At 53.1% G+C, this 14,258-nt stretch overlaps 1 protein-coding gene across 1 annotated transcript in view; it reads right to left on the reverse strand.

Annotated features, from left to right (window-relative positions):
- Positions 1–14,032, reverse strand: part of NR2E1 (nuclear receptor subfamily 2 group E member 1) — a 16,392-nt gene extending 2,360 nt beyond the window's left edge. Inside the window, exons 1-8 of the mRNA XM_075414269.1 lie at positions 13,946–14,032; positions 8,975–9,120; positions 8,506–8,593; positions 8,109–8,371; positions 6,370–6,516; positions 1,824–1,920; positions 1,289–1,438; positions 910–1,015 (exon numbers count right to left, since the gene is read on the reverse strand). Coding sequence (XP_075270384.1) covers positions 910–1,015; positions 1,289–1,438; positions 1,824–1,920; positions 6,370–6,516; positions 8,109–8,371; positions 8,506–8,593; positions 8,975–9,120; positions 13,946–13,970 — 1,022 coding nt within the window. The 5' untranslated portion in view covers positions 13,971–14,032. The remainder of the gene's footprint in view (positions 1–909; positions 1,016–1,288; positions 1,439–1,823; positions 1,921–6,369; positions 6,517–8,108; positions 8,372–8,505; positions 8,594–8,974; positions 9,121–13,945) is intronic.
- Positions 14,033–14,258: the final 226 nt, after the last annotated feature.

Raw genomic sequence — 14,258 nt, forward strand, 5'->3', positions numbered from 1 at the left:
ACCGCTCTCCCACTGTGCTAGTCTCATGGACCCCCACTGCAGCTAAAGGACTGAGACATGGACTTTACAAGACCTGTCGCAGCTCTCCTCAGAAGTCCTGAACCAGCCAGAGCAGCTGTTGCAGAAGATGTTAGGTGTACTCCTCTGGCTCCTGCCATGTCCCACCACCCTGAAGTGGTCCATAGCACGAGGCTACTGATCTGTTCATAGCCAGCTGTTCTAGAATGTGGGGTTGTGTTTTGCACAGGACGTTTTGTGCTTTCCTGAGCTCACTCCTGCCACTTTGTGGGATGACAGCGACAGCTTTTACAGCAGGTGTTAAGATTTCTGTATCCCGTGGGACTTAACCTGAATGAGATGGGGGGGGACTATTTTCTTCCCGAACAATGATTCTCATCACTCTGCTGCGGCACCAAAGTGGGATTCACAATTTCTGGATTTTTCATTTCAATCTGAGAACAGGCTTCAGGTAGAGTCTTGGAAGACCCGTTTAGCTCCCTTCGGTCCTGACTTCCGTGTCTGCAAAATGGGGGAATTTATATAGGGATCGGAGATCTTGGATGAAAAGATGCTGGAAGATGTGGTATTGTTTTGAGCATCACTATTAGCAGTAATTAATGGAATAAAATGTGGAGGAAGATGTAGCCTTCTGAACTGCAAAGCGTTCCATGGCAGGTATCACGTCCCAGGGGAAGATCTCTCCTTTTACCGCTTTTCCACTTGGCTGCATAAATCCCACGTTCCCCATTTCATCAGGAAATGCCGAATCCCGGCAGGCTGACAGCCAGCTCGTACTCGCCCTAACAGCCCCGTCCCGACTTCAGCCAGTGGAAATGTCACTTTCGCTGCGGTGGGAGTGGGATTTTACCCCTACACCTGCAAGAAGTATTGAGGGCAGACACCGCTCACCTGGTATGGATGTAGCTGTTCAGAGTGAGCTGGGCTTCGTCTTGAAGGGCTGCTATGGCGGCAGCGTTTCGGAAGCTCCTCAGTTCGGAACCACTGTGTGTAGGCACTGGAAAGCAGACCGGTTACTAGTTCAGCTTGAGCCTTGGGTGGGTCAAAACAGTTCAGCTAGTGCTATCACTGGAAATTAAACGTTCCCATCAGTTCCCCAGCACTCCACTGTCAGCCTTTCAAAATGCAACACTCACTGACTATTGGAATTCAGTACCGGGAAACCTGTTGGATAATATAATGCTATGGCTGGTTTAGAACATCATTTTTGCTTGAAAGTAGCAACCTCAAAGTTATCAGAGCAGACGAGCATGAGATTCTTTCCGCTTACCAGCTTTAAAAGTGACAATGCATTTGAGACAGGCAAATTCGGTAGCATCTAGCCGAAGTTGTCTAAATCTAGCCACAACCTCCTGTAAAGCCTGTATTTCTGAAATAATTTTATTCAGCTTCTGAGAATCTGTATTGTCACCGTTCATGCCTAAAACAGAAACAGATGAAATAAATAATATTAAAGGCATTTGCTTTATTTTATATTGATTTCTGACAAAATCCTCTATATCAATATCCACTCTATTGTCACACTTGTCTATCTGGTTCCATGTAAACTGACTATATTGTATGAAAGTTAATATAAAATCTTCTCTTGGATGATAACAAACACAGTAATTTGCATTTAAATGACAATGCAAGCAGTCATGAATACAACAAAACAACATTATTTGCATTTAAATATAGATTTATAAATGACAGGTATGCTCTATTGTTCAGTAGGAATTTGTTATTCTTTACATGTTGTTCTTTTTTCAGTAATGTATTTTTATGGTAATTTTTGTAACAAAGTCATTAAATTGTGCAATTCTTACCAGATACAGCCAGTAGAGTGTTAGCATCAACTGGAATGGCCCATTGTGCTATTCCTAGAACAAACAGTTCTCTCCAAGCATCTTCCAAAAGCATCAGCTGTCATACAATAGATGTACAATATAACATAGTGTATAATTTATAGATTTATAAACAATTTAAATATGTAAATTTCTGTTATTTTAAAAACTACTTTAAATGCCTGTCATGGTATTTTCCCCACAGCATTCATTAGCTCTTCTCTTAGCTTTTTGAGAAGGTGTCTAGAAAGAAGTCTATATGCATTGTAGAAAAACACCGAGGGCTGGCTCACTGTGCACCATGTTGTGAACCAAAAGGGAGGAGAAAGAGAAAAGGAGAGTGAGAACTCCCGCCCCAGAGAGCTCGCACACAACGCGAGCACTCGCCTGTGTTTGTCAGCACAGCACGGGCTCTCTTCTCCTCTCCCTGGGCACACGTGGCTGTCCTAGGACAAGCTGGAAGAGTGCTCTCCCGTTGCTCTCTAGGGATTACCCTCCTTTCCCTCTGGAAGGCAGGATTTGTGAAGAAAAGCCTGCACAACGTCCTGAAATTGCATCAGTCGGTAGGGAGCACTGCTCGAGATCACGTATTTATCTTTAACCCCTTCCTTGCTAAGCAAGTCTTTAGCTCTTTCAAGCACAGCATTTGGACACACATATGGTTTCTCAGTGTCGCCTGTTTCCCTGTTTTTTCCTTAAAATTACTCAGAAATTCCAGGCCCTAAGAGCTGTTTCCTTTCAGAGAGCTGAGTATCCAAGCACCTACGCTGACAGCATTGCTAGTTCTGTGCAATTTTTGTACATTGCCCCGTTTGATGGAGGATGTGCTTTTCCCTTTTGGAGGCAATGCCTGTGATTTCCGTGGAGAGGCAGTGGTGCATCTGAAGAGGAGACACGACTCCTGCTTAATGCAGGCTGGCAAAGCCAGAACAGACGTGTTTAGTCTTGGGGGCATCTGTGGGTTGTTGGCCTGGACCAGCTCGTAAGAGGGATTTGGAGGACCCCTGGTTCAGCTGAAGTTCATGGCCCAAAGGATATGCTGTGGTGCATAGGCATTGCTGGGACCTCATGTCTCTCGGTAGGGTGGGAGAGATTTGGAGGGGCGAGGACTACAGTGGACTCAGGAAGGATCATCTGGTTGCTCCGTGCAGTGAGAATGGATTGCTCAAAACTCATGCAGCCGAAAAAAAGCAAACCACAAGCATTAATATTGCTACGGTCTCTGAAAGCATCAGCGGCTTAGCTTCTTAGGAAAATAAGAAGGAGGGTATTTTAAGGCTGTAAAGATGCTGTAAAAGAAAGAATAAAGTAGAAAAATATGTCTTACCAAGTGAATTATGATTTCCTTGGAAACAGATATGTGAAAGTAATAGATGATACAGAAAGCATGCAATCAGAGTGAATCCTTTATCTATGTGCTGGCTCTTAACAGTATTAGGAGTTTTAAACCACTCTGTTCCAACCAAAATGGGAGGAGGAGCTCTCAGAGTCCTTGCTCTCAGCTTGTCACTGCAGGCTTACGCCCATTTTGTGCATTTTTGCGCTGCGTGCTTTGCAGAACTTCTATATGGCTTGACTAAAGAAATTGTGATGGGAGAGTATTTCTGTCTCTGCATATAGTTACTGTTTGAAGCAATTACATTGGATGTTACAGTACTGGAAGCTGCCCAGATTATTGTATGAAATACGGAGGGGAAGGGGGTCGGGGGTGCAGCGCCCATCTCAGCTCTGTTCTGAGAGCAGCTGAACCTGCTCTTAAGTCTCCTAACTGCTGCTGCCTGTGAAGCCAGCCCCTCCTCCGGGTAATCCTGCCTGATGGGTGTGCAGGTTTCTGTATGACATAGGAAATGATTCTCCAGCCTTTCATTTGCTTTTGTAAAACTTTTTTTGTCATTCATTCATGCAGATACAATGGTAATGAATGGTGGTTCCTGGAAGATATCAATTTCATATGTTCTTTCCCACTAAGTTTTCAAAGTCAGAAGACTTTAGAAATAAGAGACTATTCAAATAGCTGAAGCTTTCTTCATGCCTATGCAGAAGTCTGTAAAACCACCAATTAAAATAATTCATGCTGAAGTCATACTCAGCCCTCCTTCTTCAAAGAAACAAGAAATACCAGGCTTTCTGAAGGACTGGGTTTTGCTTCTTAATCAGCCCCATCCCGTTAGTATGACCTTTTGTCGGTGACCTGCATTGGGCCAGCCTGTCTTACGGACAAGCTGAGCAGGTGTGCAGGCCAGCAGAACCTGAAGCAGGGCGTTTTTGTTGTGTGGCTTCCAGCCCACAACGGCATTAACTCTGCGGAGCTGGGGAAGGGACACAGCCTCTGTTTTACCAAGGGCAGTAGCACAGCAGTCCTCGGACTCGTGTTTGGTCAGCAAATTGGTTTCTACGTATTTCCTTGCCTTCGAGATGAAACCGTCACAGAGTCCCAGAGTCGCAATGTGCTTGCCTTTTTGGAAGAGCACAAATGAAAGCAGAATCCAGGAAAAGGTTTTATGGTCTACTCAGGCAGATGTGAGGGATACAAACAGAGAAATTCAAACATTTACAGCTGGGCCATTGTGAAATTAAATAATGCAATGGCACTATTAGAAAAATCAACAGTCTGATTATTCATGAAATAAGGTGATTAAAATCTGAGTTATTTCTTCTCCAGCTCTCCTGAATATGACAGGGGAATCGTGCAGAAAGAGGCCCAGGCCAAAGCTTCAGAGCTGAGTAGCTCTGAGTTTTGAGGAAGCTGGCTTGCTTTGAGGTGCAGCAAGTCAAAGCTATGTTAAGGAACAGCTGGGGTTTTAATATGTAATTCACTAATGTTAGTCCCTGATATGAAAGTGAAAGAGGCAGTGGGTTTATTTAAAGATAATGGGAACACTCTGGTGTCTGTGGTAGATGAGCAGGCCTTGCTGTTTGCGGCGTGCTTGGTCATGTGCAATGGAGACTTCCCTTGCTCCCAAACCTTGCTGCCCCCTCTTCCGCACACGAACAGAGATGGCCGTGTGCGAAATGCATCCATGTGATGTCAAAAGAAGCCTTCACCTAACGAGCCTCCTGTGGACATCACTGGTCTGGAGATGGACCCAGCCTCTTCCCACACGCTGAGGCTTCTGCTGAAGCAGCACCCTTGCTGCTCGTCCCTGATATTTGGGCCTGTTTCTTTGGTGACAGACCCAGCACTCCACAGGAGTAGCGGCAGCAGAAGACAACGTTAGAGCACAGCGTGCTGCACTGGGACTGCTGTCTTCTCGTGGTGTTTGTAACCTCCCGGGCCCTATCTCATCGCTGCCCACACGCTCAGCCCGTAGCACTACCGCAGCCAGAGCTGAGCGGCATCCCCTTTTGCCTAATTTCGTAACAGGGGTTTCAAAACGTGGGTCTGGTGCTAGAAAAAGGAATGTTTCGATGTACCTTAGCTTTATGTCACATCATGACCATCACGATTTACCTTTAGGTAGAAAACACTGTTGGTTTCCTAAGCAGCTTTTTCCTTTCAGTTCAAAATGCGTATTTGCGTGTCAACTGCAGCACTTGCAGCAAGCATCCTCTGATGACTACTATGTAAAATCTAAGGTACAATGTTTCTAGTTGCAATTTTGGGAAATTAGCTCAATCATATCAAAGTATGAGAAGTCTTTTATGATTGGAGCTTTGTGTAGATTTCCACCCTTCCATTTTATAATTATCTGATTACTTTTTTTTAAATAGTGCATTATAAAAAGCACACTGAGTCCTCATCAAGAATCAAGTCATTAAGAAATTGCTTCAGCTCGTATGGTTCACGTATGATTTAGATGAGGCAAAGGCAAATTGTCATAGAGCAAAACAAGACAAATCAAGGAAGACTTTAATTAATGGTGAAAAATATTGGAGGCTGGCCAAATTCTGCTTCCACCATATTGGTGTAATTGTAACTTCACTGAAGCCAACGTGAATAAGAAAAAAATATTTGGCTGTGGGAGAGGAGAGGAGAGGAGAGGAGAGGAGAGGAGAGGAGAGGAGAGGAGAGGAGAGGAGAGGAGAGGAGAGGAGAGGAGAGGAGAGGAGAGGAGAGGAGAGGAGAGGAGAGAGCAGGAGAAATGGTCTTCAGAAATCACTTCACTCAAATCCTGGACCATATGCTTAACTAAACACTTCTCAAGCCAAAACAGCAAAGTAAGATGCTGTTCCCCATTTTATGGAGGGGAAAGTTGACCCACAATTAGAGGAGCAGTTTTGGCACACTGATTTTTGTCTGCAGCCTGGTGACATTTTCTCTAGAACTTGTCCTTCCATAATATTCACTTTAAATCAGATTTTCCTCTGGCTTGATTTTCCCATGCTTCATGAAATAGCAATTGGAGGAAAGCAGTTTCTAAATCACTGCCTGTTTTTTAGGGACAGACCAAAACTCTGCCCTGAACTTCGGAACTGCTGAAGTCCTTAATGGATTTAAAGGCCTAGGGCTGAAGGTTCAGGAGCCAATGTGAGCTTTGAGCCTCCTATAACAGCAGGCCCAACACTACTCCCACAGCAGGTGCCTTACCTGGTCTTGTAAGGACAAGGTGGAGAAGGCTGGGACACTCTTGGCCCATTTGATGCTCATGAACAGAAGTCTGGCTGCTGACTCGCAGACGGATTCGGTGGCCACTTCGTAGAGATACATAGGGGTGCCGTTGACTTCATGCGGATACTAAGGTCAAAAAGAAAATAAAGCAACTTCATACAGTGTCACCGAGGCAGCCTGGTCTTCCTCTCCCCCCACAGCTGCCATTCAGTGCGTCATGCTCATGCCCAGTACAGAGTGTGCACCCTCCTATTCCGCAAGCAGAGGGCATTGCTTTCAGTGGGCCCACTCCAAACCACTCGCTGCTGCTCATCCCTGGGCATCAACAGAAAACGGTTCTCTGGAGGACATTGAAGGGAGGATGAAATTATTACATCAGGGGTATCATCATCACCAAAATGTAGTGTCATCCTTTACCCTGTCACACTCTGCTTGGTAGCAGAGTTACAAGAATACAAATTTGGTTAAAAATTTGTGGTTTGTAACCTGTGCTTCGGAAGCTGCTTTAGCACTCCAGCCTTGTTCAGCAGGGCAGTTAAGTACTTGTTTAGCCTTCACCCTTCATCTCGCTCCCTGGCTGCATGAGGCTGAAGCAGATGTGTAGAGCTAAGCAGAACTACCTAAAGGGTGTGTTGTGTTGGAATGGAGTTATGTTTTCAAGCATGTGCTTTGTTTTCTTGCTAAATAATTTCTGATTCAGTACTTTTCAGTATTATAATATAAAACTATGTGTTGTGGTCATGTTCGTGATGGATTCTCCCAAGCTACCAACTCTGGAAGTGGAGAACCATTTAAGTTGTCTTTTCTTTGATTTCCTAGGTGCTGTAAATATGCAAAATTCCATTGCAAACAGGTTAATGAATAACATCGCCTTGTGGCTAGTTCCTGTGCAGCTGAGGCCATGGCAGTGCTTCCACTGGGCTGCTTAGGAAATGTCACAGCCAAGAAGCACAGAGCCAGCTTCGACACGCCTGTGGACAAGCTGCAGGCTTTGGCCAGTACACAGTACTTCTTGGACTACACTGCTACGGAGGCAGGCATTTTGCTGAGGAAAACTCAGGGACTAGAGCTCATCCCCATGAATCGCAGAATCACAGAATCACAGAATGTTCGGGGTTGGAAGGGACCTCTGTGGGTCATCTAGTCCAAACCCCCTGCCAAAGCAGGGTCTCCTACAGCAGGCTGCACAGGACCTCATCCAGGCGGGTCTTGAATATCTCCAGAGAAGGAGACGCCACAACCTCCCTGGACAGCCTGTTCCAGTGCTCCGTCACCCTCAGAGGGAAGAAGTTCTTCCTCACGTTCAGACGGAACTTCCTGTGCTTCAGTTTGTGCCCATTGCCCCTTGTCCTGTCGCTGGGCACCACTGAAAAGAGTCTGGCCCCATCCTCCTGACACCCATCCTTGAGATATTTCTAAACATTTATTAGAAACCAGGTTTAACACTGACTTACAGATGGGCTCCGGGCAGGAGGAGCAGTTCTGTGACCGTGAGAGCGTGAGGACGCAGGAGATGCAGGGGCAGGCTACGGGTGAGTCCTCCTGCGTGTCCTTTCCGCAGAGGGCCTCTTCCCCCGTGCCCCCCGTACCTGCAGAGCTTTTAGGGAGGTGACAAGAGCCCCACCACCACCACCCACGCCTCTTTGCCACATCTCCCCCGGGTCGCAGACCCCCCCCTCCCCCAGCAGCGAGGCGCGGGCCGGGGCGCGGCGGCTGACCTTCGGGGTGGGCTGCGCCAGGCCCACCAGCGCCTGCCTCTCGGGGGTGCCGGCGACGGCAGCCAGCTCCAGGCCGTGGGGCTCCAGCTGGGAGACGGCGGTGAAGAAGGCGGGGGCCGGCAGGGCGGCGGCGGCGGCGGCGGCGGCGGCGGCGGCGGCGGGGAAGTGCGGGGCGCCGCCGCCCTCTTCCTTGTGCCCGCGGAAGTAGAGGGCCACCTGCTTCCGTATCGTCGACGTCCGCGGGCCCCGCTCGTGCTGCACCGCTGCGGGGCGACGAGGAGAGGCGGGAGGGGGGAGGGGAGTCACGGCGGGGTCCCGCACCGGCTACCCCGCCGTGCCCGGCTGGGCCCTCCCGCCGCCCCCCGGCCCCGGGAGAGGAGGGGGGGGGAGCCGGTACCGTCTTTGTTCATGTTGACCTCCAAGCACTTCTTCAGCCGGCAGGCCCGGCACTGGTTCCTGTGCGTCTTGTCCACCGGGCAGCCTCCCTGCGATACAGCCAGCCGTCGGGACGCGGGGAGCGGGGCTGCGGGGGGGCCGGGCCGGGGTGCTCGGCCCCGCGGCGGGGCGGGGCGGGGCGGGGCCGCCTTCAGCACCCGAGACAGCGACGGCGGCTCCGCCCCCTCGGGGCTCCCCAGTGCCTCCCCCCCCCCCCCCCCCCCGCCCGGTCCCCGGTGCCCCCTCCCGCCCCGCCGGTCACCAAGGGGGCTGCCCCTCTCTTTCCTCGCCCCCCTCCGCCGTCCTGCCCGCTCCCTCCTTGCGCGTCCCCCCCCCCCCCATCCTCTCCGGTGGGCTGCGCTGGGGGGCGGTGAAGGGGGGGGGGGGCCTGGGGAAGGGCAGAGTAAGGGGCGCAGGCGGCAGCGGGGTACCTGATTTCCCGATTTGCAGACATAGGTCCTATTCCTCCTGATGCTCCGCTTGAAAAACCCCGAGCACCCATCGCAGGCGTAAACCCCGTAGTGTTTCCCGGAGCTGCGGTCCCCGCACACTTTGCACGGGATGTCTAAAATGCGACCTGAAAGCAGAGAAGGGAGAGAGGGGGGGAGCGAGCGCTCAGCGGTCTGACCTCCGGGAGGGATTAGCCCCGGAGCCGCCGCACAAGCAAATAATGAAGTGATTTTATAGCCAACTTTCTTTTCCTTGAGCAAGTGTCAGTTTTCCACAATGAGCATTATTCATGCCCCGCTACGTTTATTTGGATCTTCTATAATCGCCAAGGCCCATTTTGGAAGGGAAGATTACAGCAGCGGGAGCAGCAGGCTTGCCTGCTACAAGCGGGGATGCCGGAGGGGGGACTTGGGGGGGGGGGTATAGGGGGGCGTTCCCCTCGCTTTCTGGCAGAGGACGGCTCTTTCCCCGGGCGGGAGAGCGGTCGGGAGACCGAGGCACAGAATAAACCAAAACAAAATAAAACGACCGGGGAGCGGAGCAACCTTCCCTTCCCACCAGCACGCCCGGGGAAAGGGGGCCGGTCCCTGCCGCGGGCGAGCCGTGCCGCTTTCTTCACCCCAAAACCTGCAGCAAAACTTTCCGCCTCGCCTTTGTGCGCGGAGCGGGGCTGCGGGCCGCGGCGGCCGGGGTGCGGGGCTGCCGGGCGGGCACCGATCCGCACCGACCCGCACCGATCCGCACCGGCCCGCCGCTCCTCTCCGCGCCCCGCCGCCCGCAGCCCCGCTCCGCCGGGCGCTGCTTTCGCGCCGGCCTTGACTGGAATTGCAAATGCTCTGAGGGTGATTTCAAAAATCGTACAGAGACTGTTGCAGCGTGGGTCAAGAAACCCGCCAAAATCCCGCTCGGCTTCTGCCTGTTCTCCGGTTTTGCTCTTCTCTTTTCTTTTTTATCCCCTTCTTTCCCCCTTTCTTTTTCTTTTCCCCTTCCTTTCCCCCTTTCTTTTCCTTTTTCTTTTTCTTTTTCCTTTTGCTTCTTCGTTTTCTTCTTCTTTCTTTTTATTATTTGTTTTCATGATTTCTTTTCATGATTTGTTTTCACGATATGTTTTCATGATTTCTTTTCTTTTCTTTTCTTTTCTTTTCTTTTCTTTTCTTTTCTTTTCTTTTCTTTTCTTTTCTTTTCTTTTCTTTTCTTTTCTTTTCTTTTCTTTTCTTTTTTCTTTTCTTTCCTTTCATTTTTTTTTCTTTTTCCTCTTCAGTTTCTTCTTCGTTTTCTTCTTCTTTTTCTTCTTCTTTCTTTTTGTCCTTTCCTTTCCTTTCCTTTCCTTTCCTTTCCTTTCCTTTCCTTTCCTTTCCTTTCCTTTCCTTTCCTTTCCTTTCCTTTCCTTTCCTTTCCTTTCCTTTCCTTTCCTTTCCTTTCCTTTCCTTTCCTTTCCTTTCCTTTCCTTTCCTTTCCTTTCCTTTCCTTTCCTTTCCTTTCCCTTTTCTTTTTCCTTCGAGTCTCTTCGATTGTCTTTCTTTCGTTTCTTTTCCTCTGCCTGAAACAGCCTTCTTCCTTCCTACCACAACTTACACTGGAGATTGAGTCCCTCTCCCCAAACCTTGGTCTCCAGACCCCAACGGCGAGCGCTCGGGCCCGCTGTCTTTGGAAGTGGCTCAGGGAGAGCCCCGGCTGCGGGTGGGTGAGGGGGGGGCTGGAAGGGGGCAGGCGGCAGCCTGCGGTGCGGTGCGGTGCGGTGCGGTGCTGGGGAGGCGGGCGGGAATTCTCTCCCTAGAGAATTTAGGAGCCCGAGATACTTTCAGACATGTCTACGCTAAGGCTCGAAGACAATGCCTGCTGGCAGACAATAGGGACATTAGATAAAGTGTTAACTTAATGATTTTGCCCATTGAAACTCGTTTGACTGCCTCCAGTGAGCACAAGCTGCCAGCTTCTCCCCTAAATGAAACCCGACAGCTGCTATACACAACGCGGCGAGAGGGACGGGGATTAGGTTAGGGACTGCGAGGGGGGGGGGTGGCGAGGGCAGGGAGAGAGGGAGGGAAGGTTAAAGAATAGAAAACTTTTTACGCAATTAAGAAGGAGCGCAGCTAAAGGCAGCCCCCACCCAGCAAGCCGCGGCGTTGGAGCTGCAGGTAGGCGCCCGTGAGGAGGGCCGAGGCCAAGGCACGGCTTCTGGGAGCGTGTAATTACAAGCCCTCCTTGCCACCTGCCTATTGGGGCACCAGTGACCCGTCAAAAAGTGTAGCATGGGAATTCGGATATCGCACAATGCCAACGGGGGAAAGCGCTCGGCTTCCCTCGCCGGCCCTCGGCATCCGCGGGGAGAGCGGGGGTCCGCACGCACGCACACAAAGGAGGAGGAGGAGGAGGAGGAGGAGGAGGAGGGGCAGGCTGGGGGTGGGGGGAGAGACACCGAAGAGGTCCCTGCAGCGGAGGCTCATCCCGGCGCGGAGCCCCGCACCGCCGCGCAGCCCCCCCCCGCGCCCTCGGGCACCGCCGCCTCTCCCCCGTCCCTCGGCCGCAGCCGGGGGGTCCCCGCTCCCCCCGGGGCGGGCGGCGGGCACGGAGGGAACTTGGGAAGGGTTTACAGAAATGTTTTTACCTTGAGGGTTTTAAGCTTGGGACCCGCTTTAAAGAAACCATGGGCTACACATATATACATATATTTTATATATGTGTATATATATACAGATAGCCACACGATGCACCTAAATCTACGTTCCATGTATTCATTCCACCTCCACAAATTCCACCTACAAAGCCCGAGCACCTGGAGCGCCTCGCCAAACCCGGATAACGGCGTTTCCACCCGCCGGAGCGTCTCGGCCCAGCCGGTCCCATCGGCTCCGCGGGCCCCGACGAGGCGGGGGGAGCGGGCGGCGGCAGCGGCGGAGCCCCCCGCCCGAAAGGGTTGCGGGGCCGGCCCGTCCCGCACCCTCGGCACCCCGCCGCCCCCCGTCCCCGCCCCGCGGAGCCGGCTGGGAGAAAACTTTGGTACAGGGCAAAATATGATATAAGTGGAGCGGGGGGTGGGAAGAGAAAAACAGAAGCTTGACACGGCGTCATGAGATAACTGATTAACTCTGTTTAAAAGCGCTCCGGTTCCCGAGGTACCGCTTCGCCTCGGAAGTTCAGCGCCAAGAAAACGGCATTTCTGTTCTGCTGGGAAACTGTTCTGAACATCCCACGACACGGGGTCCTTGGGGGGGCGGGTTTTTTTTTTGCCTGTCATAATTGCTTACAGGATATATGGCAGCCCCGATTACTGTAATTACCATCAGGGGCTGTTGAAAGAAGTTAGCCTGGGCTCGGGGGGCGGCGGGATGGGGTCTCGTTACCACCCAGGCAGAGGCGGTAGCTGACATCGCCAGCCGCCCCCCGGCCGGCACAAAAGCCAGGCCGAGACCCCCTTGCCTGGGAGCCCCCCCGGGACCCCCGGGACGGTGGGTCCGGGCTTCGCATGGGCTGCCGAAGCCGGCCGGGCTAGGGCCGCGGCCCCGGAGCCGTCCCCGCGTGCCCCCATCCCCTCGGGACCTGGCCGGGTCGGGCCTGCGGGTCCCTTTCGGGCGGTCCCGGGGGTCCTGGGGCCGGGGGGGGGGGGGGGGGGTCAGGGTCAGCAGGGAAAGCGGCGGCGGTGGCCGTGGGTCGCCCGGCGCCTTACGGCCGGAGGCGCGATCCAGCCTCAGCCTTGCGGGTTTTCTCCCCCGCAAAACATCTCCGGCAGAAGTTCTGCCGTCCGTTCGGGGACGAAGCTCCCCCGATCCCTCCTTCCCCCTTCCCCGACGCTCCGAAATCTGCCGGGACCCCCGACAACGTCCCGGCGCGGCTGCCCGCGGGCCCGATCCCGCTGCGGCTCCCCCGGGCAGCTCGGGCAGCGCAGCCGGCGGGGAGCGGACCCGGCCGACGCGGAATTTTTAGCCGCTGCCCCCTTCCCCTCCGCCGGTTATCGCCTCCGCCGCGGCCCCACCACCGTTCCCACCCCCCCCTAAAAAAAAATAAGGGAGGGCAGCGGCGGGGAGAAGGCCGCGGGGCCGGCGGCGGCTCCCTCCCGGCTCTGCCCGCGTTTTTCCTTCGCCCCGCAGCCTCGGGAGCCCGCCGGAGCGCGGGGGAAATCACTGTCCGACCCATCACTTGTCAGACAGTAAATTGGATTGGGAATTCCCCCCCCCCCCTTTGTTACCGACTCTGTCCCTATTACAAACTCCGCAAGTCCCATCGGGTTCATAGGGACTGAGCCGCTCGGTAAGCGCGGTCAGTCATGCTTTAAATTCCCCAGTTATGAGGGGCGCGGATTTAGGATTAGGGAAAATGTGACTTTTAAGTTGTTTCTGCTTCCCTCGTTGCAGGATTATTTGCTGTAACTGGAAATGGTGTGCAAAGCACCGCGTTTAAATCCTCCTTCAATAGAGTTGCTTACGCGATTCCCTGTAACTGAGTGGCCGGAGTTTCAAACTCTTAAAAAGAAATTATTATGTTGCAGAAGATTGCATAAAGTCCGCGAGAAAAAGCAGCACTTTTCAGCTCCCCTAATGCCCTTTAAACCCAAACCTTCCCCCCTCTCCGCGCCGGTACCGGCGACCTGCAGGCAGCCGCCCGGGGCGAGCCCCCCCCCCCCCCCCCCCCCCCCCATCCCCCGGGCCTCGCTGCCCCCGGGCTCCTGCCCCGGTTCCCGACGCGGAAAGCCGGTGCGGGCAGCTGGGAAGCGGCTTTTCGTAAGCCCCGGGCCCAAACTCCATCGGGGCAACTCCAAGCCTGTATATTCGTTGCCACTCCGGATGGAAATATTCGCTTCTTTTTTAATTCGGGGGGGGGGGGGGGGGGGAGGGATGCAAACCCAAACCACGACCCCCCCGCCTCCCCTTCCTCTCCCTCCCCTCCACCTCTCGCCCCCCAGGCCGGGCTGCAGCCTGTTTCGGAGAGGCTTCCTCCGCCGCGTTATTACCCACTTGTTGATCCCGCCGGCTTGCTCATGCTCGAAGCCCCCGGGAATCGTTAAACTCGGGGCGAAGCGTCGGCGCCGGGGCGAGGCGGTGCCCCCCCACCGCCAGCCCCCCCCCCCCGACCCCTCCGCCCCCGTTCCCCTCGGCCGCTCACTGCTGGCTCCGCCGCGGGGGCCGGCACATCCTCGCCGCTGCCCCGCTCCCCGGCGATGTCCTCCCGAGGGACGGGGACACGCGGCGGGGACGCGGCGAGGGACGGGGAGGGGAGAGGAAAAAATAGAAAAAAAAAAAAAAAGGAGAAAAAAAAGAAAAAAAAAAT

The sequence above is a fragment of the Opisthocomus hoazin genome, chromosome 2 (genome assembly GCF_030867145.1).
Source record: "Opisthocomus hoazin isolate bOpiHoa1 chromosome 2, bOpiHoa1.hap1, whole genome shotgun sequence".
In the NCBI taxonomy this organism is placed as follows: domain Eukaryota; kingdom Metazoa; phylum Chordata; class Aves; order Opisthocomiformes; family Opisthocomidae; genus Opisthocomus; species Opisthocomus hoazin.